General features: G+C 44.7%; 1 protein-coding gene across 5 annotated transcripts in view; it reads left to right on the top strand.

Moving 5' to 3' along the window:
* The window catches only part of ADGRF5 (adhesion G protein-coupled receptor F5), a 98,195-nt gene that overhangs the window by 21,815 nt on the left and 51,971 nt on the right, over nt 1–24,409 (top strand). For 4 of the 5 annotated variants that reach the window (XM_042986517.1, XM_042986514.1, XM_042986516.1 and 1 more), the window contains exon 2: nt 23,298–23,423. In XM_042986517.1, the coding sequence (XP_042842451.1) occupies nt 23,322–23,423 (102 nt within the window). In that variant the 5' untranslated portion in view covers nt 23,298–23,321. Of the gene's footprint in view, nt 1–6,806; nt 7,072–23,297; nt 23,424–24,409 lie in introns of those variants that run through there. The other variant, XM_007085096.3, reaches the window with a different exon arrangement.

Raw genomic sequence — 24,409 nt, 5'->3', positions numbered from 1 at the left:
GAGGTTAGAACAGAAGTGAGCGTGGACAGAACATGTGCACTTTCTAGTAAATGCAGCTGCTTTCTAAATAGATTCCTTCTAAGACCAATGGAAGAAAGAATCCCCGTGTCCTCAAATAACCTGTTCTTTGCTGTGATGCTGACAGAAGCGTTGAGGGAAGGACTGAAGGGAGAGGAGTCAATGACAAATTTGGTCAATCAATAACTGATGTCATGTGTATCACAGCTGCAGCATGTGGGTGACATATGTCATGCTGTGGGCATCTGTAAGGACTTTCTGCTCTATGAATCACGTGTCACCTATGGGAACTGAAGGTGGAATCTGAAGGCTGGGGATGGCTCATCCTCTCCATTGATGGTCAACCCTCTCCAAGCAATGGTCAATAAAGGTCAAAGGAGGGCTGTTGATGACATCTCTATGGAGCCATGTCCTAAATCTGCCTCCACGTCTCCCATATGCTACCCTTCCCTCTTCTGGGAAAATGTAGGGAAAGTAATGATGGGTGTGGAGTGCAAAACAGGGTTCCATCTGGAGTGTGCCTTTGTGCTTTGCATTTCTGACAGAACCCAGAGCCATCATTGGAAGCATAAGAAGGTGGGTCCACTGGAGCTGTCAACCGTATCTAATTGGTTCAAAAGATGGAAGCTTTGGGATCTTCCATAGCAAACTAATCTAAGTATCTGAAAGACACGAACACAAAGAAGGTGTAATAACTCTATTGGTGGAATGGACCCAGTAACAGCACGTGCAGATTAAACCTGAGAGTCCCCAGCTGACTGTAAATCTGACCAACTTCAATTAGCAGAGACTTTGCCAAGATACACACACAAAAGATAAGAATAAGACCATTTGTATACTATAAAACTGACCGATTATTTGTTGGTTCCTTCCTTGCATAAGGACAGGTCAGTGTCAGAGGGGAATTTTCCTGGCCTTGATATAGAAACACCAAAAGAGAGCTGACCCCGGGCCGCACGGGGTCAAAAGGGTTACCAACATCTGGTTGTAGATTAAAAAACCAGGGCTTACCCTGCCAAGACATGAAGGTGGGAGTGTTTTGCAAGTTGAACCATTATGTACTTTTGGACATACTTCTGCTGTGTATATAGTAATGCTGTGGCATTCATGACTTTGTGTGTGACCCTTTCAAGTACTCTGTTTTAATGAACAAAATAAGCATCCCTGCCCTCAAGGAGCTTACATGCTAGAGAGGGGGATGAAAGATGGAAACAGACAATAAACACAACAAATAACTACGTTAGAATGCGCGAGAAGTGATATGTGATGCGGGAAAAAGTTGATCGGGGCAGGAGGATCGGAAAGGCTGAACTATGAACTATGACAATTGGCAGAGGCCCCACTACAAAAGCGCTGTTTGGACAAAGGTGGGAATGAGGTCGAGGAGGGAGATGTGAGGATATCTAGGCAAAGAGCATTCCAGGCAAAGAGTACAGCCAGTGCCAAGACTCTGAGACGGAATTGTGCCTGGCTCGCAAGGAGGAGCAATGTGACCAAGGGGAGAGAAGTAGGAGAGGAATTAAAGGAAGAAACAGTGGGAGGCCCACAGATGTGGGGGGTGTAGGCATTGCAGGCCACTGAAGGAACTTTCAGTTTGACCGTGAGAGATGGGAGCACAGGATTGCTGAGTGTAGCTGGGCATCACATAACGTACTTTTTGTGAGGACGATTCTAACTGCATTCTTGCACAGACGCCAATTAAAGGCAGTGATAATAATGCGGTCAAGAGACAATGATGGCTCGATGAGAATGATAGTGATGCAAAAGGTAAGAAATGCCCAATCATGTGGATATTTGGAAGGTAGAGATGATAGGATTTGATGACAAATTATATAGAGTGTACGAGGGGGAGCTTAAGGATGACTCTTAGAGTTGTGGTCTGGACAACCTGGAAGGATGGCCATGTCCTTTACTACGATGGGAGAGACTGTTGGAAATGCTAGTTTGGGAGGGCAGATCAGGACTTTAGTTTGGTCATGTTCAGTTTGAGATCCTACTGGATATCCAGATACAAAGTAGGCAGTTGGATATATGGGTCCGGAAATCAGGAGAGAAGTCCGTGATAGAGATATGCATTTGAAAGTCATCAGCACAAAGATTTAAACCATAAAACTGCTGGAGATCACGTGGGGAATAAGTGTCAACACAGAAGAGTTGCAAAGACAGGGTCAGGGAACACGCCAATGTTAACAGGGGCAACCAGCAATGGAAACCGAGGTGGGGAAGTTTCATTTTCCTTTTGCTTTTATTGATCATCTACTATATGCCAGCACTAGACTGGTTGCTAGGCATACAATAAATAATACTAGTCTCTGCCCTCAGGCTGCTTAAAGTCAATCCATCAAAATAATCATTTGGATGCAGTGAGGTAATTGCAAAAAGACATGTACCTGGTATTATGGGTCCAGGGAGAAGGAACATGTGTCCCAGGCTGGGAGGGCAAGGAGGGTCCTTGGAATAAATAACACCTATAACTTAAAAGGAGACTAGAAGTTACCCAGGTGAGCAAGAGGGAAGGGCAGAGCAGTGAAAGAGCCTGGAGCCTGCTGGGAATGTGCATTAATTTGGGGCTGACATTTCTGCCTGAGAAAACAGCTCTGTACGGAATGAGGTTATACCCTCAAGTCCTAAGAGACATGTCATGCCAACAAACATATATAACATGACTGGTGAGTTAGTTACTCTGGCTGCACCACTGAAGAATGGTTGAAGAAGCTTGGGTTCATCTTTCCGCCAACTCCAACATCTTAGAATTCAGGAGAAGGGCTTCTGTCACAGCCACTTGAATCCTTAGCTGTGACAGGGCAAAGTCTCCCCGTCGGCAGCTGATTCTGGGTTGCAGCCGAGACCATATGGTGGTTCCATTTTTTATTTGTCTTTGTTTTCATTGTAAAGTGAGTGGGGACAAGCACAGAGTGTTCCTAGCAACAAACGGGACTGTGGGTGAGAGAGGAATTGCTCCTCAGGGAAGCAAAGGAACAGCCACCTTGACAACGCCCCGTTCCATGTCAGAGAGCCAACTGTGCCCACAGCCCGCTCCCAACCCACCCAAAGCAGGAAGTCTTGGAACACTTTAAAAGAAGCATTTACTGGGAGCTCACTCTGACAGCCGGTGTTTTTGAAATTTGTGTGTTGTTTTTAGTTTATTTATTTTGAGAGAGAGAGAGAGAGAGTGTGTGTGTGTATGCACAAGCAATCACAGAGGGGCAGGGAGGGAGAAAGAGAGTCCCAAGCAGGGTCCACACTGCCACCCTGAAGCCAAATGCAGGGCTCGAACTCATGAGCCATGAGGTCATGACCTGAGCCGAAGTCAAGAGTAGGATGTTTAACCGGCTGAACCACCCAGGCGCCCCAACAGCAGGGTGTTTCTTAAGGTAAGATGGATGCAAGTCAAGCTCCCTGGTATCATTACTTGTTTTGTAAGTCTGAGGTCTGCAAACTTCCCTTTCACCTGGAGTGGGCTAACGGGCCACCTGACATTTACTTCTAGCCTGCAATCCTTTTCCAAAGCGGTCAGCCAGTAAAATTCTTTCAGCATCCTTTATAACTACCACATCCACGTCCAGTTTCCTCCTATTGTTTCTTCATTCTTCTCCAACACACCTACATTCGTCCTAATCTACATTCAAGTCACCCCCAAAGGAACCAAATATCATGATGAAAACAAGATGTATACCAAAGTCCTCTTCAAAGTGCCAATCTCTGGGCACCTTGGGTGGCTCAGTCAGTTGAGTCTCTGACTCTTGATTTCTGCTCAGGTCATGATCCCAGGGTCGTAAGATCGAACATCACATTGGGCTCTGTGCTGAGTGTAGAGCTTGCTTAAGATTCTTTCTCCCTCTCCTTCTGCCTCTCTCCCCTGCTTGTGCTCTAGAAAGAAAGGAAAAAGAAAGAAAGAAAGAAGAAAGAAAGAAAGAAAGAAAGAAAGAAAGAAAGAAAGAAAGAAAGAGAGAGAGAGAAAGAAAGAAAGGAAGGAAGGAGGGAAGAAAGAAAGAAAGAAAGAAAGAAAGAAAGAAAGAAAGAAAGAAATCAATGCTAGCAGAAAGCAAAGGAGAATACCAAATCCACATGCACAGCTATTATTACAACAAAAATTTCTTTTCAGTAGAGATAACAGTAGCCAACACTTACACCATCTCTCTATGCACCAGGCACTCTTGCAAGCATTTTAATCTTCACAGCGACCCTTAGGTAGGTATTATTATTACTCCGATTCTATAAATGAGGACACTGAGGTGCAGAAGGACTAATAACCTGTTGAGGTTGCACAGAGCTATTAGCAGATCTGGGGTCGGCACTCTCACCACCATCCTACTCTGGGCTTTCAAAACCTGGGCGCTTTTCCACTACGTACATTTAGTATTCTGGATTTTTAGTGTAATAAAGAATCTAGAGTATCTCTATCCATTCCTTACAGAAAAAGTCAATACTTCGTATATTTAGCATAGGAAATTAATTTGGAATATTTTAGGATATGATTTGAAGCTATTTGGCTCCATGCGTATGTGTTTTAATACTCCTCCTAATATTTGCTTAGGCCAAGAGTAGTATTACAGATAGGCTCAAAAGATCTAGTCTTCATCGTGATTCACCAGGTTACGATTTTTAGCTTTTAGCTACAAATAACGGAAAACCCAACTGGAACTGGATTAAATAATAAGGGCTTTTATTGCCCCACTAAGGGTGAATCCAGAGGTAATGTGCGTCCTCACTTGGCTTCGTGTCCAAGCATGCCCCAATGTCCGGCAAGGAGAATGAGATCCGCATGCTTTAGACCAATCACGATGCCCACCTGGCCCAAGACAGCCAGGTTGCCTTCCCTGAGTTCCCCAGCCAGCCTGGGCTGGCAGCAAGGAGGAAGTGGAGGGTCGACTGTGGCGGGCAAACGCCAAGTCCACCCACGACGACGTGAAGCTAACTGGAGAATACAACTGAGAATCACTACCGAGAGGTAGAGTAATATCGTGACGGTTCATCTTTTGTTTTTGCAAGTGAGAGTCACAACTGTATTGGGATGTCCGATATTTCCTTGTTTGTTTGTTTTTAAGGTTTTATTGAAATTCCAGTTAGTTAACATACAGTGTGATATTAGTTTCGGGGGCATGATTCAGTGATTCATCACTTCCATACAAGCCCCGGCGCTCATCATAGCAAGTTTATCCTCTTTTTTGGTCAAAATTGTTCACTTTTGTCTCAGGGCTGATTACGACTGGTAGTTGTCAACATGCCTACGGGTGATAGCTTTTTCTAAGCGTATTTACTTATTTTTTGAGAGAGACAGAGAGACCAAGCAGGGGAGGGGCAGAGAGAGAGAGAGGGAGAAAGAGAATCCCAAGCAGGCTCCACGCTGTCAGCACAGAGACTGATGCGGGGCTCAGACTCACACACCATGAAGTCATGACCTCAGCCGAGACCAAGAGTCGGATGCCCGACAGACTGAGCCACGCGGGCGCCCCAGGGATAGCTTTGACCAGATGGGAAGGTGGGCGAGAAGGAGAGAGAGATGGTGTGGGATAGGAAAAGAGTATGAGCTTGTAGGATTAGAACCCGGGGCCCCAGGTAGTAACAGTTCTCCTCCTCTATACCAGGCTCTCACGGGAGCCTGTACGTTCAGCGGTGGTGTTAGCCACTTTCACACACAATAAAACCAAGTCTCAGCGACGTGCTGTCATGTGTACGAGGCCACATAAATAGAAACCCATGGGAATACAGTCTGAATCCCTACAGTCTGACACTGGCCAAGCCCAGCCCAGGCCTCGTGCTTCAGCCTTTCCACGGGAAGGGGTCCAGAGGAGGGCTACCTGAACAACATTCCCCACACTAAATCATGAGAACAAGAGTGATAATCTATCACATCTCATCTGTGTTCTGACCGCGGGCAAGTCGCTGTTTCTCCCCGGCTCACAGGTGCCTGACTTGTAAAATGAGGATGGGTAGGTCACTTCCAGCTCAAAACTCTGATTATAATTCGTCCTTAAACACAACAACCTGAATACAGCCTGCCAACCGGCCCTTTTCCATGTATCTCCTTATCTTTAAATATTAGTGCTGTTATCAAGATGATATTTGAAGCATCGCAGCATTGGATGCGTCAGCATCCAGAGTGTTCCTGGAACTCCGAGAGAACTAGTTGTCCCCTTTTTTTAAATCTTTTTTTAAAATTAATGTATTTACTTTGAGAGAGAAGGAGAGCACAAGGAGGTGAGGGGAAGAGAGAAGGAGAGACAGAAACCCAAGCAGACTCCGCGCCATCAGCACGGGGCCTGATGATGTGGGACTTGAACTCAGGAACTGTGAGATCACGACCTGCACCAAGATCAAGAGTCGGACGCTTAGCCGACTGAGCCAGCCAGGTGCCCACAGTTGTCCCCTTAATGTGGCAGATTTGAAGTGCAGCTCTCCCAGCGCTGGGGCTAAGAGTATCTTTAGGTCTTTTCATATTCTGGGGATTTTTAAAAAAATTCTCTGACTTCTTGATGCTACCAGAAATAAGAACTCATCAATAATTCTACTTTCCTTCCACTCTGAAAACACAGTCTGATTTAGTGAACATCTTTCAAAGGTTGAAACAGTGCATCCTACACCGCTCCTCAGCTCTAACCCCTTTGGAGTTTGCTTTGGTTTCATTTTTCTGATTTTTTTCCTTTGGTGAAAGAAAAGCAAGAACTAGGGGCATTGGCCAAACAAGTCTGGCCACTCAGCGGAGAGGTTTCTAGATAAGAAGGATCTGAAGGACTTCCCATGGGCGTAAGGGAAATCATGCACGCCATCCGGGGAAGAGGACCAGGAAATCGCTTCTTGTTTTTCAAACAGAAGTGAGCCTCTCAACGGATGGCTCTGTGAGCCTTGGAGGATCACTGCAGGGGAGGCACGGGAGAGGGGTGAGGCAGAGCTCGGCACGGAGCCCTCACAATGAATCCTGCTTGGCTTTCCCTTCATCGGGTGTAGATTTCCTTGGAGAGCATGGGGCCAATGGCCTCATAGTGGAAACCTGGATGATTTTAGACATCTGATCAGAGCAGAAGCCAGCCTGGGGACTGCGGTGCTGAACAGGTAACAGGCATTCTACTGTGGTTCATCTCCCTTTGTAGCAAGACCCTGGGGGTGCCTCGGTCCAGTTATGATCCTCTTTGCCTGACTTCCTTTTGTATAGCTGTCACATGTATGTTGCCAGCATAAAGCATATCTGCTCAAGAGCTTTGTTCAGGCTGTTGGCCAAGTTGACGAGGCTGTGCTTAGGAAGACTGAGTGTCGGCAATTAGATGGCATCTTTTAAGGGTTTCCTCTATAATGAAGAGAGTTTTCCTTTTTTTTTTTTCTTTTTTCTTCTTTCTTTTTAAAATGAATTTTCCCATCCCTGAGCCAGAAAATACCATAAAGACCAGAGCATGCATGAAGGCCGCCATGAGTATTTCCATGGCCGGGCATCCATGGGCCGTTGTGCTGCCAAGAGGCTGTACTGTGTCTAGGAGGGGGAGCACCAGCTAATCTCTCAGCTCCCAGGCAGTCCTTGGGGTAACAGGTGATCTCCAAAATGTTAAACTGTCACTTCCCGCCCATGATGGAGAGGAAAGCGTTTACAGTCAGCACTGGGAAGGAAGTCAAGAAAAGTGCTGAGTTTAAGAGCTGGGCAGACTTGGCCTTGAGCATTCTAGAAGGAGGAAAAGCTCTTTGATGTGTGGCTTGCTTAAACCATGTTTTCTTACGCTTTGCAGAGAGCCAGGCCCTGCCATTTCACCGCCACTCTGTTTTTCCTTCCATAAAGGGCTGATGTTTTTGGTCTTTCATTTCTGAATTATATAAGTAGCACATGAATATATTCCTCCTGTAATAGAATATTTCTAACACCCTCCAGTACCCACTATGTCTTTCTCCTCCCCCAAATTATCCCATCAATAATTTGCTGTGTAACTTGTCAGTTGTTTTCTGTCTTCTCTGCTCTCAGGACAAGCCAAGGCACAGAGCACAATAAATTCTCATTGTCAGATTCATTTATCGATCTTTAACAACACCTTTTCTCACTGAAAGATGAAATGATACCTGGAGGTGTCGACAGCTCTTTTGACTCTCAGAAAAGTCCAAAAGAGTTTTTTTCATTTTTGTCATTATTACTTTTGCGTTGATTTTGGCTTTGGCAATCACTATTAATAATGGCTTCCCATAGGCGGCTGGGTAGCTCAGTTGGTTAAGTGTCCAACCCTTGATTTCAGCTCAGATCTTGATTTCATGGTCGTGGGATTGACCCCCACACTGGGCTTCACACTGATTGTGGAGCCTGCTTAAGATTCTCTCTCCCTCTCTCTCTGTCCCTTTCCCCTGCTCATGTGTGCAATGCTCTCTCTCAAAATAAATAAATAAATAAATAATTTAAAAAAAAAATAAGAGCATCCCACAGATTAAACTCTGGATTTTCTGGAGGTTTGGCCTTCTTTCTTTGAAGGCCATCAAAGGCAGCCTTGTTTTAGAAATGAAAGGGGGAAGAAAAGGAAAGAAAAAAGAGGAAAGGAAAGGAAAGGAAAGGGAAGAAAGAAAAGGAAAGGAAAGGAAAGGAAAGGAAAGGAAAGGAAAGGAAAGGAAAGGAAAGGAAGGAAAGGAAAGGAAAGGAAAGGAAAGGAAAGGAAAGCAAAGGAAAGGAAAGGAAAGGAAAGGAAAGGAAAATGAACTTGGATAGATAGATGAATGATTAGCTAGCCAGCTAACTAGCTAGAAGCTAGTTAGATTAAGTGGTTGGTTCAGGGAAGATAGGATGAGGGTAGGAGAGATTCCCTTTTTATTTAATGGATAATAGATTAAAAAAAAAAACAGGTAAGTTCAGTTTCTACCTCTTTTGGCCCTCTGTGAAAAGGTAACCATCTATTTTGCCCCCCTGCACGATGTCATGAGACAAGTGAATAAGAAAAATTCCCTATGAACCAGTCGATATGGGTCATGGAGAGACCGTTTGGAAAGAAGTTACAATGTCAAACCCGAGAATAATTACAAAATACTTTCAGTTGCTATTTGGTATTTTCTTGGCCTTTCCAAAGTTTCCCTATCCAAAACTAGAAGGCCATTTGGCCCTGCTGATTTTGGTCTTCAGCCTGGATCCCTTCTCCTGGGCTAATCAGAGTAATCACGTCACCGTGTCCCCATACAGGGACTGCTGCTTCTTCCACCCCACCTCAGGGGAAACACATATCCTATCTCATTTTATGGAATACAAAAATGAAAGTTTCGGAGATTAAGCGGTTTGCCCAGCATCACACAATGGATCTTTTTGGGGCACCAAGATAAGAAAAAAACCCAGGTCTCCAGCTTCCCAGCCCCTCTTGGGGTCAGTAAGGTGAGAATAAAAGTCATGCAGAGGAGAGAATTAACGTGTGTGGCTGGATTCTGTCAGCTTCCTAGCAACATGGGTTCCCAGTTTTGCTGGGAATCTACAGACAGATCAAGCTATTGCCTGGGCCAGATTTTAGCAGATTCCAACACTTGTCCATTAGCATCACCATCGAAACTTAACAAAAAGACAACAATGCCCAGGTACTTCCCTGGAACAGCTAGATCAGAATCTCTGGGAAAGAGATCTGGGCAGGGCCTTTTTTTCTTTTCTCTCTCTCTTTCTTTCTTTCTTTCTTTCTTTCTTTCTTTCTTTCTTTCTTTTTTTCCTTCCTTCCCTCCTTCCTTCTTTCTTCTTTCTTTCTTTCTTTCTTTCTTTCTTTCTTTCTTTCTTTCTTTCTTTTCTTCCTTCCTTTCTCTCTTTCTCTTTCTTTCTTTCTTTCCTTCCTTCCTTCTTTCTTCTTTCTTTCTTTCTTTCTTTCCTTCCTTCCTTCCTTCCTTCTTTCTTCTTTATTTCTTTCCTTCCTTCTTTCTTCTTTCTTTCCTTCCTTCCTTTCTTCTTTCTTTCTTTCTTTCTTTTCTTCCTTCCTTTCTCTCTTTCTCTTTCCTTCTTTTTTTCCTTCCTTCCTTCTTTCTTTTTTCTTTCTTTCTTCTTTCTTTCTTTCCTTCCTTCCTTCTTTCTTTTTTCTTTCTTTCTTCTTTCTTTCTTTCCTTCCTTCCTTCTTTCTTCTTTCTTTCTTTCTTTCTTTTCTTCCTTCCTTTCTCTCTTTCTCTTTCTTTTTCTTTCTTTCTTTCTTTCTTTCTTTCTTTCCTCCTTCCTTCCTTCTTTTCTTTCTTTCTTTCTTTCTTTCTTTCTTTCTTTCTTTGTTTCTCTCTGAAACAATTCTTTTATATAGCTAGGGTTGGGAACCATGGAGTCCCAACTGTAAGAGAGAAAGTTGCCAGATGGAGAAGCAGAAGCAACACCTGTTCATGTGGCCAAGCATTTGGGGCCGGAAGGGCCAGCAGCTGTGAGCACGTGAGCAATGTGCATTAGGATTCTGGCTGCTGCTGTCTGCCCGTGAGAGACACGGACCCATCTCACACCCACGTGTGAGAATGCAGAGATTTCCAGTTCCCCCACCAAGGGCCCGGCCACACCCCTGACTTCACTGCAGATAGACTGGCTCCCTTGTTCCTTGCGAATTTTACGAACCCAGATTAAATGTTCGAGGTAAACAGGATGTGCTCTTCTGGTGCCAAATGATTATGGGGGTCATATATCTTATCCAACGGCACGTTGACGTGTGTGTCCCCACGTCCAGAAAAAAGGGAAGAAAGAAATACTAACTATCCTTTGCGTGATCTGCCGCTTTGTGGATTGAGCTAAGTATGGATAGACAATAAATCAGGGTTATTTTTTAATCATAAAATGTGCTCCTAGAACTATCCCTTCCAAGATCTCTCAATACAGTTCAAGCTAGAATCGCTCGTGGCTGTCATGTGTGTGTATGAATGGAGAGCGTTAGGAGGGGCTCTGCCAGCTTTACGTCAGAGTCCAGGGTGCCCCTGGGTTTCGGCACAGAGTAAGTACCACCGGGCGGCTTGTTGACTGAAATGTCTGCATTGGCTGTGGGTACACTATGAATTCACAAGTAATTTACCAACACAGCATTTCAGCCCACATGGTGTGATTCTAGTCATAAAGGTTCAATAACTGAAATCTTGCCTATTTCCTAAAAATAATCCCCAAAGTGAAACCTTTGAAGTCACAGTTTGGTGAAAGCGTCTGTGCTGCATAGACTTGCTAAGTGCTATGGGGTTACCCAGGCAGAGAATCCTTTCCTTTAATTACCTTAGATTCTTAATAGAGGGCCAAACACAGGCATTGAGGGTTTTAATAGTACCTGACAATGTTTACTGAGTGTTTATTATGTGCCACTCTGCTCAGGGTTGTCCAAAGATTGTTAGCTCATGTAGTTATTCCAATAATCTTATACGTCTGGTGCTTTTATAGTAGCCATTTTACTGATGAAGAAACACACAGTTTTAAGCAAGTTGCCTGAGGCACACAAAGCCAGCAATGGATGAAGTCGGGACTCCAGCCCAGGCAGTCTGACTTATGAGTCATGCCTAATTACTATGCGATGCTGCAAACCTCACAGGGCACTGCAGAAAGGTCCACACGGCAGATACATGCAGTGTATTCAGGAGAAAGATGCATCTCTGGAGGAGATAAGAAAAGAGGCAGGATGCTGTAAAGATTAAGAGCTCCAGCCTTGGCAACAGACTCGACTACTTTACCATGTGACTGGGGTGTGTTATTTAATTTCTCCATGCCTCAGTTCCTTCATCTATTAAATGGGGACGATGATAGTTCTACCAAGGTAGGACCTAAGGATTAGATGAGCCTTGTTCATGCAGGGTGTTTAGTCTAATTCCTGGCATGTAGCCGAGTCTTGATAAATGATAGCAATTATTGCCATTACTAAGTGAATAGCAAGACCCCAAAAGACAGCTCAGAAAGGAGGAATGGGACATTTCAGCGGCCAGGAATGGTTTGAGAAGAAACTGAGAGGCAGCCATTCATTCAACCAAGACTTGCTGTTAGTATTTATGACACATTTTGCCAAAGAAAGTACGGTGAAAACTTGTGAGTGGTCAGCCTATTTTGCAGGCAAGTTTTATGGAAGAAAAACATGGCAGAGCTGGGTTTATATTTAGGTTGTGTGTGCCAGGTGAAGTAGCCCAAATATTGCCTGGTCACTTGAGAACGTTTGAAGAATTTGAATGCGGTAGACAGCAATCTATGAGAAATTGCATTCTAGGCAAATGAATCTGCCGATGGTGCGTTGGGTTATTGAGCAGGGCAGTGGGGGTGGGGTGGGGAGGAAGCCCATCCAGGAGATTGCTGCAATCATCCAGGTGCGAGGTGATCGTGTCCAAACCAGGTGGCAGCCGAGGGAAAGAAAACAGCAGCGGAGGCAGTGACAGGACTTGGTGGCTGGTCGCATTGAGTCTCCCTCTCCTGCCCTGGATTCTTGTGTGAGGAATACCCGTGCGGTGGTGAGCCTGGGGAACTGGACGATGAAGCCAGCTGTTGGGAAATCTTGAAAGGGATGGGTTATGAGGTAGCAGTGGGAGAGAAGAATGACATTCAGTCTTTGGGGAGCTGAATTTTCCACCCAGAGGGAAAGAGTGTGGTTGGGGAGATGCGCCTAATACGTAGCAGAGAGATCAGGGTGGAAATAAAGTTTTGGAATTCTCATGTAACTTGATAATGAAAACTATGGAAGTGGACAAGCTCTCTAAGAGAAAGGGTGTCGGGGGGATGAGCTAAGGACCCAGGTCCACAGTGGGGCAGTTGGGAGGAGGAGGGAAAGGAGCAAAAGCTGGAGTGATGGGAGAGGAAGGGGAGAGTGATGGAAGAGGAAAGGGGGCCCCGTGAACGAGGAGGCACTAAGGGCATCAGAAACCAAGAAACCAGGGAGGACGAGGACTAGTGAAGAATGGCACTGGCTAATATCAGACGCTCCAGATTAAAGAAATCTTGGAATATTCATGACTTCTCAGGGAACTGTATTTGGGGGGAAATAATACTCTTTTTTTTCATTTTGAGTAGTACACACACCTTATTCTTAAAGCTTAACAAAATCCCTAGAAGGGAAAATGAAAATTTCAGAGAAATGAAGTCATGGGCCAAGGACAGCCATGCATGGTCTCAGGAGACAGAGACGATGAGGTCTCTGAAAGCGGGAGACACAGAGGGCTAAAGTGGCCCTGCCAATCATTAAAACGTTGGAATAATTTTTTAAATGTTCGTTTGTTTGTTTTGAGAAAGAGAGCATGGGAAGGGCAGAGAAAGAGAGGGAGAGAGAGAATCCCAAGCAGGCTCCACAGTGCGCCAATCCCGACACAGGGCTCCAACTGATGAACCATGAGATCATGACCTGAGCAAAAACTAAGAGCCGGCCGCTCAACCGACCGAGCCACACAGGCACCCCTAAAATGTTGGAATATTTTAAACCATGTTGTAAATAACTGCTGCCCCTCAAGCCCCTGGAGTGTCCAAATGCCCTCCACCCACCTCTGCCTCAGCCACCCAGCCTTCGGACCCTCCCGCAGACCTCCGTACCATCCAGAATGAGGGCCCCCGGCCCCTGCTCCTGCATAGTGACCAGAGACTGCTCCAAATGGTCCATTACTTTTATGATTAACACTCCAGTATTCTTTTGAATACCTGATGGAGGGTAGGACCACAGATCTGTAAGGCTTGGCCCCACACCCAAGCCCTCTGCTGCTCAGTGCATCCCTACAGCCAACCACAGGGCTACCCTCCATCATAGCTGGAGCACAGCCCCGGCATTGTTTTGCTGGGACTTAGGGAACCCCTTCCACACAGTAAATGAAAGTAGGAAGATCGATGAGATAAGAGCAGAGTGAGGAACTTAATGTTTTCATAAAGATGGCAATCTCTTGCTTAAAGGCTCAAATTCTCCAGGGATTTACAACAGGGAAAGAAGTGTAAAAGGTTATCAATGCTGCACACACGGGCAGTGTGTTTTGGAAAACTTGACCCCATTGTGTACAAACAAATGTTCTTCTGTAATCTGATGGTACCGAGCCGCCCTGACACAATGCTGTTGCGGGACCTTATTTCAAGGCAAGGGAAAATTAAATAGAAAAAAAAAATGTTCAAGGCAGTCCTTTAATTGGTATTGTGTTTCGTGTTTGTGTTAAATAAATATTTAGCTTATACTTCTGCATGTGTGAGGGATGAATCATCTAATTAAATAATGTCGGCAAAGATAAGTCTTGTCACCTCTGCCGTGGAAAATACAGATCTATGAAGGCAGGCTCTTAAGGTTATACGTGAGGATTTTTAATCCTCAAGTTCAGGAGGGAGGTTATGGCTGATACCCTGTGCCTCATGGAGATGAGTAATAATCACAGCAGAATTTGCAGTTGAAGCCCTCCTGGAATTTGGTGTTATAATTTAGCACCTGTCATCAAAAGGAATCTGCTCTGAATTATTTTCCAGGAGTAGAATGATGTATGTGCAGATCTATGTCCAGTCTCTCACCTGCTATTTTGATCAGAAGTACGTGTTTAAAAAATAACTACCTGAACATCTAGGCTGTTCCCCAGAACGTGCAAGGCAGGACACGGGGAGATATGCGTGTGGCCTCTCTCAAAGGGGACGGTAACTTGTCTAGTTGGCCAGCCACAGGCCAAGGTCGAGTAAGAGGCATGGCTTCCCTTGATACAGTCCTCACGTGCAATACATTGAGTTCTTTTCTTAAAAAGAAAGTCACATGGGGCTCCTGGGTGGCTCAGTTGGTTGGGTGTCCAACTTCAGCTCAGGTCATGATCTCACCGTTCATGAGTTCGAGCCCCGCGTGGGGCTCTGTGCTGGCAGCTCGGAGCCTGGAGCCTGCCTTGGGTTCTGTGTCTCCCTCTTTCTCTTCCTCTCTCCCACTGGCACTCTTTCTCTCTCTGTCTCAAAAATAAATAGACATTAAAAAAAATTAATAAAAAAAAAAGTCACACATATAATATCACTACTCCATGCGACATGAGAGCCAAGCAGGTTACAAATGGGAGGAATCTCCACTCTGTCTTCCACCTTGCAAATCTCCTAAGTTGTGTACACTCACTCGTCTTGCACATAGTCTACAGCTACCCCCAATGTGATTTCCTCCCTCCTCGCCCCAACGAGAGCTGAGCACATATCACGAGTACATTGCCCTTGCTGAGAACATATCATGTCTCCAAATCCCATGGGCAAAACCGGCCCCCTCCGTGTGGGCCTTTCAGCACCACTGGACACAGTTGTGACAGTCTGCTTCTTGAAACCTGGCTTTCCCTGGTTCCAGACTCTCTTCTAACCTTGTTTCCTTCCTGCCTCTCTGGTCTCTCATTCGCAAACATCTTCGCTCCATCATCTTCCTTGACAGGACCTCTGGTTGCTGGAATTTTCTGGGCCTCTGTTCTTGGCTGTCATCTCTACTCTCTCTACTGTCTTCCTAATCAATCTTAACACTCCTGTGGTGGCAATTACCCCGCCTGTCCTGGCTCCTGCTCACCTCACAAGCCCTCCCGTATACATCCCCTGCTCCTTTTGGTGTTCCAGCCACTCTGGCCCATTTGCAGCTCCTTGAATGTACCGTGCATTTTTTCTGCCTCAGGGCCTTTGCACATGATCTTTGTCCTACCTGGAACTCTCAACCTCCTCCCCCTCTGAGCTCCCTTTTGTTTTTAGCTAATTCCAACTCACACTTCAGATTTCAGCTCAACTAAATACTTCCTTCAGGATACCTTCCACAGATCCCCAGGACTAGGTCATGTCCCTCTGTTAATAGACTTTATGAGAAAACTCAGCACAGTGGTGAAAAATATGGGCTCTGGAATTAGGCTTTTTCGGTTCACATTCGGCTCACATTCGGTTCACATTACCGTCTTGTGTAATTTGGGGAAAATTATTTAACCATTCTGTGGCTCGGTTCATTTGATATCATACTGTTAAGTAGATACTATACTAAAATCCCTATACTGGAATTGCAATGAGGATTAAAAGATTTAATACAGTCAATGCTCAGCTCTTTGCCTGGCACATAGTAAGTGCTCAACAACATATTAGTGTCATGATTATTTTCCTTGGTCACACTTTCATGGTCATGGTCATGGTCAAACAGTGAATTGAGTGACTGATCCTTTAATGATGCTCATCTACTCCATTAGACTCTAAGCTCCATGGAGACAGGGATCATTTGCTTGTTTTCTGCTCCTTTCTCTGCACCTAGCAGAGCACCTGGCATTTAGCAGGACTTAATAAATGTTTTCCCAGTGAATGAATACAGAAATGGATACATGAGTAAGGGAATAAATAGATTTGCTTCATGCTATGCTTACGACAACAAATACAATACAAGGAGGAAGGTTAAGGACCTCGATTAAGAGGAAGTAGAGACTATTTATAGCTAGGCAGATCAAGGAACCTCCAGCCAGGAGGCAGCCTTTTGCCTTGTCATTGAAGGATGGATTGAACTGGAGTATGCAGTGATTATCCCGAGGCCAAGGGGCGGGGAAAGATGGAGATTAACAAACCAAGTAAATGGTAGGATTCGTTTGGTTTTACCAAACATTCAAAAATAGTTTGACAATAATAACTGCTCCTCTCCACCGCCAGGACTGATTCTCAAAGGTTAGCTTTTGCATTTTTACTTTGGCGTGAACCCCAGAAAACCTCTCATTCTATTTTCAATTATGAAAAATCAGCCACCGTCAGTGATGAAAATCTAATAGATGCTTATTACATATACTTTCTCTGGAATATACAATCTAGGTCATGGAAGGCCTTGAGTATCAATGAAAGCAACTGCCTTTACTCAAAAAGCAATGGGGAGCTGAACAGGGAATAACATGTGAGAAGGGCACTTCTGGAAGGTTAATCTTGCGTCCATGTAGACAATGGGGCGGAGAGGGAAAGAATACAAGCCATTGCAATGGTGCACGAGAGAGGCGGTGAAGGCCTGAACTGCCTAGTAAGTCAGAGGTGGGTTGGATAAATACAAGAGGTCATCATGGTTAGGCTCAGAAGCCTACGTGAGGTTTACCTTGGATTTGAAATAAATGTGAGAAATTTTAGACTCTTTGAATAGTAATGGGACTTCAGAGGCAAACTTCAGTGAGCACCTAATAAATTACAGAGATCTATACTTCTCATCATCATCTTTGATGACAGTCACTATCCACAATTCTATCATAAATGGTTTGCCCGACTGTAGGACAATATTGTCATCTAGAATGTAAGAATGCTTGGTGGGGTCTCCTGAGGCACATAGTCCTTTCTAGGCCTTAGTTTTCTCATCTGAAAAACTAAGGGGAGCCCACACTTCCATGGAGGCAGTGCTGGAACTAGAGATAAATTCTAATTTGTCTTCTAATTCAGATTGTGTGTGTTCTTATGCTCTGTTCAGACACACCGATAATCCATTTTTCAATGTTCATCAAAAACATACTCAAAATAAACACTCAATAAATATTAAGCAACAGACCAGAGGGCCACACTTACCCTTTTTAAATAAAAAACGAATGGTATCATTTTTACTGAATTCGAATCAGTTTTCCAGGGCTGCCATAACAAAGTCCCACAGACGGGGTGGTTTACACAACAGAAATCTCTTTTCTCACAGTTCTGGAGCTTAGAATTGGAGATCAACATGTCAGCAGGGTTGATTTCTTCAGAGGCCTCTCTCCTGGGCTGGTAGATGGTCATCATCTTTCGGGGTCTTCACGTGGTCTTTCCTCTGTGTCTGTTTGTGTCCTAATCTCCTCTTCTCATAAAGCCACTGGCCGTACTGGATGAGGACCCACTCTAATGACCTCGTTTTAACTAAGTTACCTTTTTAAAGACCCTACCTTCAATTAAAGGTCACATTCCGAGGGACTGGGGGTTAGACTTCAACATATTAATTTTGGAGGGATACAACGCAGCCCAGAACAAGTTGCAATGAAGACCAGGCCCTTTCGTGCTTTGTGGGCATGATCTCTAATCTCCTCAGCGGTGCCGCAAGGCGAGCGCTGGGATCCTTGCCATTCATATCAGCAAACTGAGGCTCGGTGGGGGTGAGTGTCTCACCATGGTTACCGAGCGGTGGAGCTTGAGTCAGAATACAACCCTGTTTCGCTTCCAAAGTGGTGCTCTTTCCACTGTAGTGTACTACAGGAAAAAGGGAATCGCCTGAACTGTAATGCCACCAAATTCTCCTTCCAAGTCAGAGCAAAAATAGATCTGCCTTCTTTGGTGCCAGTAATTGTTTAGGAGAACAAAGCCCTCCTAAGGACCGTGGCTGAGCCTACTGCATAGCGGATGGGCAAGCTGCTCAAGGGAACCTCCAGGAGGGGCTCAAGGGACTACTAAATCTCCCGCTTTGGGCTCTTGTTTCCTCTGCGTATGCTGTTCTCCTTCACCTGAGACTCTCTTTTCTTCCCTTGTTACACATGAAAGCATCACCCATCCTTCAAAGTCTGGCCACTGACCCTAATCACTCCCAAACTCGCCCAGCTTTCCCCCATCTTCAGTTCCAGGCATGCTTATCACTCGCACAGTGCAGCTCACTTGGGAGATAGGCCCTCGTGGGGGTGGATCTGGCTCTATTACTCAACTAGCTGGGTGGCCTGGGTGAATTCTGCAGCCTCTCTGGGCCTTCATTTTCTCATCTATGAATTAGGATAAAAGTACCTACCTCACAGGGTCATCGTGACAGGGAAACTAAGTGCACTAACCTATTTACTGCACTTAGCAGTGTGCCTGGAACATAGTAGACCTTCAGTACATAGTGGTTTTTATGTTGATATTCTTTCAGTCTATGTTGCGTGCCTTCCCAATGAGACGGGGAGCTTCCTGGAGGCAAGGACCATGGCTCACTTCAATTTATGCAGGCACAGCACAATTTGGGGACTGCAGAAAACACTCTGTATTTGCCAGTGCACAAGTGTGCAACACATTTGATAGCTGTATGAGATGTTGAACACAGTCTCAATTAACGGCCTTGGCTATTGGATTGTATCAAAAACTGGTGGGAAGATCACCTTGGAGCCCACACTTCCATTCGTTCGTTCATTCATTCATTCATTCATTCATTCATAATTGACTGCTTCCTAAATGCATCCCCTCAAACTTCTGTTTCTATGTAAGTTCTTTAGTAGAGAGCGCTATAGGCTGGTGATAGAAGGTACCAACGTGCAAGGAAATGTAGAAAGGGCAATAGGTGGCCGAAAATACGGATCTGTAGACCTCAAACCTCCCTTGCATCAGAAACAGCTCTGGTAGATGGAGAATTTCAGCTTCCACCCCTTAGACATTCCAACTCAAGTGGTCTAGGGTGATTTTAAAATAACAAACAAACAAATGGAAAAAGGAAAATAAGAAACTCCCCAGGTGATGCTTCCGATGCACAGCCAGGGCGAAGAACCACTGAAGCAGATGATGTACAAATACTCCAGGGAACTTTTTCCCCTAGGCAATGCTAAGGGAGGCAATGTGTGTGGGACTAGAGCGGGGAGCAGAGCCCTGGTCACAGAGGCTGAGCAAGTGTGGGCTCACATTGTCATCTTACCTTCCTCCTCTCCAGAAGGAACCAGGAGAGTATCTGGGCTAGGGTCCCCAGAGGACAGGGGTTGAGGATACCAGAGAGCCTGAAAAGGGAGAGCTGTGTAGGGCTTAGGAAATAAATCATTTCCAGAATGAATCTCACTCTTGCCCTACTTAGACGGAGTGTGGAAACACAACTTGGTGACATTGGGGCATCGAGCCTCACCGATGTGGCCATTTCGTGAACATGCTTCTAACCTTGCAAAGGCGTGCAAGGCCATTTACTTCTCCTCCCACTCCCCCGATAAAGTATGGGCCAGTCAGGGCTGATGAAGGGTTTCCAGGAAAGTGGGTGATTTTCAGATTTGGGAGAATAATTCCCTAATGTGTTTCAGGCCAGTCTCACAGTGGCAGTTCCTGATGCATAATCACTCTGCAAGAGAATGTCATTATAGACTGCTTCAAGGAAGCCAGACCCTCATCCTGCAAGTGCAGGGCTTCTGGGAATCCTGAGGACCTATTCCTGGCATATGATGTCAGGGTGCTTGATTTCCCTCTCCCTGTTCTTTAACTTCACAGACAGGAAAATAGGTCCAGAGAAGATCTGGAAGTTGCTCATCACCCCAGGGTTTGTACTCAGTATGAGATCATAGTTCCCAGTTGGTTCTGAGACACAGCCAGCTCATTCAGGTTGGTGTATTTTAGTAGACAGTATCCCAGATTTATAATTTAAAAAGAGAATGAAATTGAGAACATCAGACAATTTTCTTTCTTCTCTGCCTCCGTTTGTCTCTGTGTTTCTTGGTTGTTGTCCGCCATTTAATCCAGGAATATAGAATGCATAAGAACCTCTAGGGGATTTACAATTAAAGAGATTCTGGTGAAGATATATTGCCTTGAATCTGGGGTTCTACTTCATGCTTTTGATTGGGTGAATTTGGATTTTTCTGCCCATTAGCCGTGCTAAGTAGCCCCCACAGTCTCCACTGGCTTCCTCACAGATGAAAACCAGCTGTGAGCTGGAGAGTTACTGAAAAATTATTGATATAGGTAAAGGAAGTTTGTCTTCAGATATCTCCCAAAATGTAGGACCCCCAAAAGCTGAACTGATCTTCAGCTGGTATCACTGTTCTGATTGGCCAGGCCCATACAAAACTGGTTGTCAAATACTTTTAACGTTACCTCTCCCTCAAGGTGGTGGCATTCTTCTCTTAAGTGGAGAACCCACCTCTCACCCTTACTGGGTAAGCAATGGCTATGTACCTGTTCTCATGCCCCTGCATCCAGGGAACATTCCCTTCCCCACAGTGGGGTCCTTTCGACATCTCTATTGACTTGTGATTTTGTTGTCACCAAATAGGTCAATAGAGAGTGTTAATTTAATCAATACCTGTCTCTAGGGAGCTGGGAGAAGATGGGGACAATAGGCAGTATTGGCCAGTGGCCTATACAAAATGACCAGATATGACCACTTGGAGACATTATAATTCTTGCTAATTCTGACAGAAAAGCCACCTCTGGGGAATGGTAAAAAGGATATAGAGTCAGCTCCAGTCCCTCTAACACCTGGGTCCCTCCCTGGCTGTCATGAGTCAAGGGAGGCTCATTAACCGTTCAGTGACTAAATCTCATCCTTTTGATTAACTGTCTCAATCCAGAACCAGCTAGCATAGTGTACGAATGTGGGGCACAAAAAGGTTACATCACCTCCTGAATACCCAATTCATCCCGGGAGCAGTTGTTATCACCCCGCTCAGTCTGCTCAATACCCACAAAAGCCTGTTCCCTTTGAACAAAGAATCAGTTGCTACAATTGCCCTACAGCAGATGCATCTGGTTTAGATATCTATTCTCGCAACCTAAATTGCAAAGCATTTTCCAAAAGCCATTGAGCTGCAGAATTTTAGAAATGTATTTGATTGCCAGATCTGCAAATTGGGTCACTTTTCCAGGGCCTTCTGCTTCCCCCTTTTCCACGGGGGAAAAGGAAAAGGAGGCAGTCAGCAGCTGGTGATTGAAACACAATTCTCCCTGGCATGTAGGTCTTGGCTATCATCTGTGTGTTATCCTGGCCACGATCCCCTGGCACTCCCTCGAACGCCTGGGCCAAGGCCTCCCCTTCCTGATGACTGCCCTCTGGATTCCACTAACAATCAGGGTGAAACCACGGCAGCCTGCACCCCTGCTGCTCTTCATGGCTTTTAACAGATTAACTTAAAAAAAAAAAGTTTATTTATTTTTGAGAGACAGAAGAGACAGAGAAGCAGAGAAGCTGAGGGAAAGAGAAAATCCCAGACAGGTTCCGTGCTGTCAGCACATAGCCCGACATGGGGCTCAACCATGAGACTGTGACCTGAGCCAAGGTCAGATGCTTAAATGACAGAGCCACCCAGGCGCCCCCAAACTTTTATTTAGCTTATTTATTTTTAGAGGGAGAGAGAATGGGAGAGGGGCGGAGAGAGGGAGGGAGAGAATCCCAAGCAGGCTAGGCACTGTTAACACCTAGCCTGGCTCGGGGCTCGATCCTATGAACCGTGAGTTCATGACCTGAACTGAAACCAAGAATCAGATGCTTAACTGACTGAGCCACCGAGACACCCCATGGCTTTTAATCATCTGAGCCTCAGGAAAGTCTGTGAGAAAATTAGAGGAGGTATAATTATCCCCATTTCATAGATGGGGAATATTGGGCTCAGTGAAAGTGAGTGACTTTACTCAAGGATACACAGTTTATGGTGATTCTGCATCTTAACCCATATCTTCTGTCTCTTGGTCTAGTGTTCTTTTCATGAAAGTACACGGCTGTAAAAAATTTGGTAAGGAAAGGAATCTGTACGAAGTGGTTTGTCTGGGTCCACTTCATTGGACTGGGATTATGCAATGTGATATTCTTCTTTAAAAAAAATTTTTTTAATGTTTATTTATTTTTGAGAGACAGAGAGAGCGCACAAGTGAGGGAGGGGCAAAGAGAGAGGGAGACACAGAATCTGAAGCAGGTTCCAGGCTCTGAGCTGTCGGCACAGAGCCTGACGTGGGGCTCGAACTCACAGCCTGCGAGATCGTGACCCAAGCTGAAGTCAGATGCTTAACCGACTGAGCCACCCAGGTGCCCCTGTGTATTCTACCTTTTAAATGCAGAGATGATTAATCTGGTCACCAAAAACTTCATCTTAATCACCAGCATTATAAAGAGGTTGATATCAAAAATCAATGCATAAGATGGGACATATTATATTAATATTCTGTGTTATTTACTGTAATACCATAAAAGACTATAAATTATAGATTATATTTTTATGGCTAAATCCAAGATTTTTCATACTAATGGGTCCCACGCCCATTATTATGCATCATGAAATCAATTTAATGGGTTGCTACCAGAATTTAAAGGAAAAATAGGGTAAGGTAGGATAGAATACAATTGGAAATATCACAGTGTGTTGTATGTAGCAAAGGCAAGTAGTGTTCTCTGAATCCTTTTGTTCGTATGTTAGGTATACTGGATCACGATGTTTAAAGTATTTCTTGCTGAGAAGTCTTTCCTTTTTTCTTGCTTTGTTCCCTCCCACCCCCGTTTCTCCTTTCTCCTTCATTCTCTGTCTCCTTCTCTATGTATATAGGAAGGGTACCCAAACATCCGCTACCTGTCCTATGTACAGGTCCCTCCACAACCCGCCCAACCCTCATCCATCCTGACATGATCATATCCTCAGCCCTGGATCTGAAGCAAAGACTCTCCTCTATAGTTGATATTTTCATGCTCCTTCTGTTCTCCTGTCTGTTTGCAAAGGTCCTTTGGTAGTGTGATGCTCGAAACAGGGTTTGCTAGTTCTTTCTATGCGTAATAAACAAATTCTTCCATCTCTAAACCATCATATTTACATTTCAGGCAAAGCACCTCAAACGTAAAGAAATGAAATCCCCAAGGAGAACCACGCTGTGCTGTATGATTATTGTGATTTATTTTTCCCAAGCTACACCGAACTTGAATTTAGAGTCTATTGTTCATCCCTTGGTGAGTACATCCATGTGTGCTATATTTTTCCCTGTCAAATTTTTCTGACTTCCTGGGACTGTTGCAGATGGAAATTGCTTTTAAAAATGTTTTTTGGGGCCTTTGAGAAAATGTTGCAAATGCGAGGCGGGGGTGGTGGACATACATGGATGTTCGTTTGTCTACCTGGCTACAACTTACCATACTCCGCGATTAGTGGTGATCAAGGGAACATCCCTCAGGCTTCCCTCCTTAAGTAAATGGCCACTTTGAGGCCTGAAACTCTACTCTGAAACTGACAACAATGACCAGAAGGCAGATTTTGAGGACTGGGGGCCGGACACGTTCTCAAAGCATTTATTTTAACGTGAGCATCAGACTAGAACACATTTCAAAATGTGTGTGTGTGTGTGTGGGTGTGTGTGTGTGTGAGAATCACAGATTGATATAGCTGAAGGGGCCGTCGATGTCATTTAAACTCTTTGCTGACAAATTATCCAGGTGGTTTCGTCTTGTCTTTGGGAAGACAAGACAGAGGATAATAAATACTCCCTCCTTCCTTATGGAAATTATTAGTTATTCCTTCCTTAGGCCACTTCATGCACCAGAGACAGGGCACGTTACTGGTTTTGAAACCTTGGGCAACCGATGTAATTCTCTCTGTGGTTCAATTTCTTCACCTGTCTCATAATGAGAATAGTACCAATCTCCTGCTTGCTACGAGAATTAGGTCAGTTAATATGTGTGAGATGCCTTAGAACAGTGCCTGGCACATAATAAGAGCTGTGGTGTTGTTTACTGCTGCTATTTCTCTCCTGTAATGGCATTTTTTGCTACTGATTTTTTTAAAAGGTATTTTAGCACTGTTGTATTCAGTCTGTCACTATTGTTAAGAGTTTCACTGGTACTTTGTGGCATTATAGACTGTCTCTTTCGATCTTCTTAGTACTTAAAAAAAATGATGTATTTATTTTTGAGAGAGACAGAGACAGCATAAGCAGGGAAGG

The sequence above is a fragment of the Panthera tigris genome, chromosome B2 (genome assembly GCF_018350195.1).
Source record: "Panthera tigris isolate Pti1 chromosome B2, P.tigris_Pti1_mat1.1, whole genome shotgun sequence".
Classification (NCBI taxonomy): Eukaryota; Metazoa; Chordata; class Mammalia; order Carnivora; family Felidae; genus Panthera; species Panthera tigris.
The sequence above is the reverse complement of the archived record's forward strand: the minus strand, read 5'-3'. Positions and strand labels throughout refer to the sequence as shown.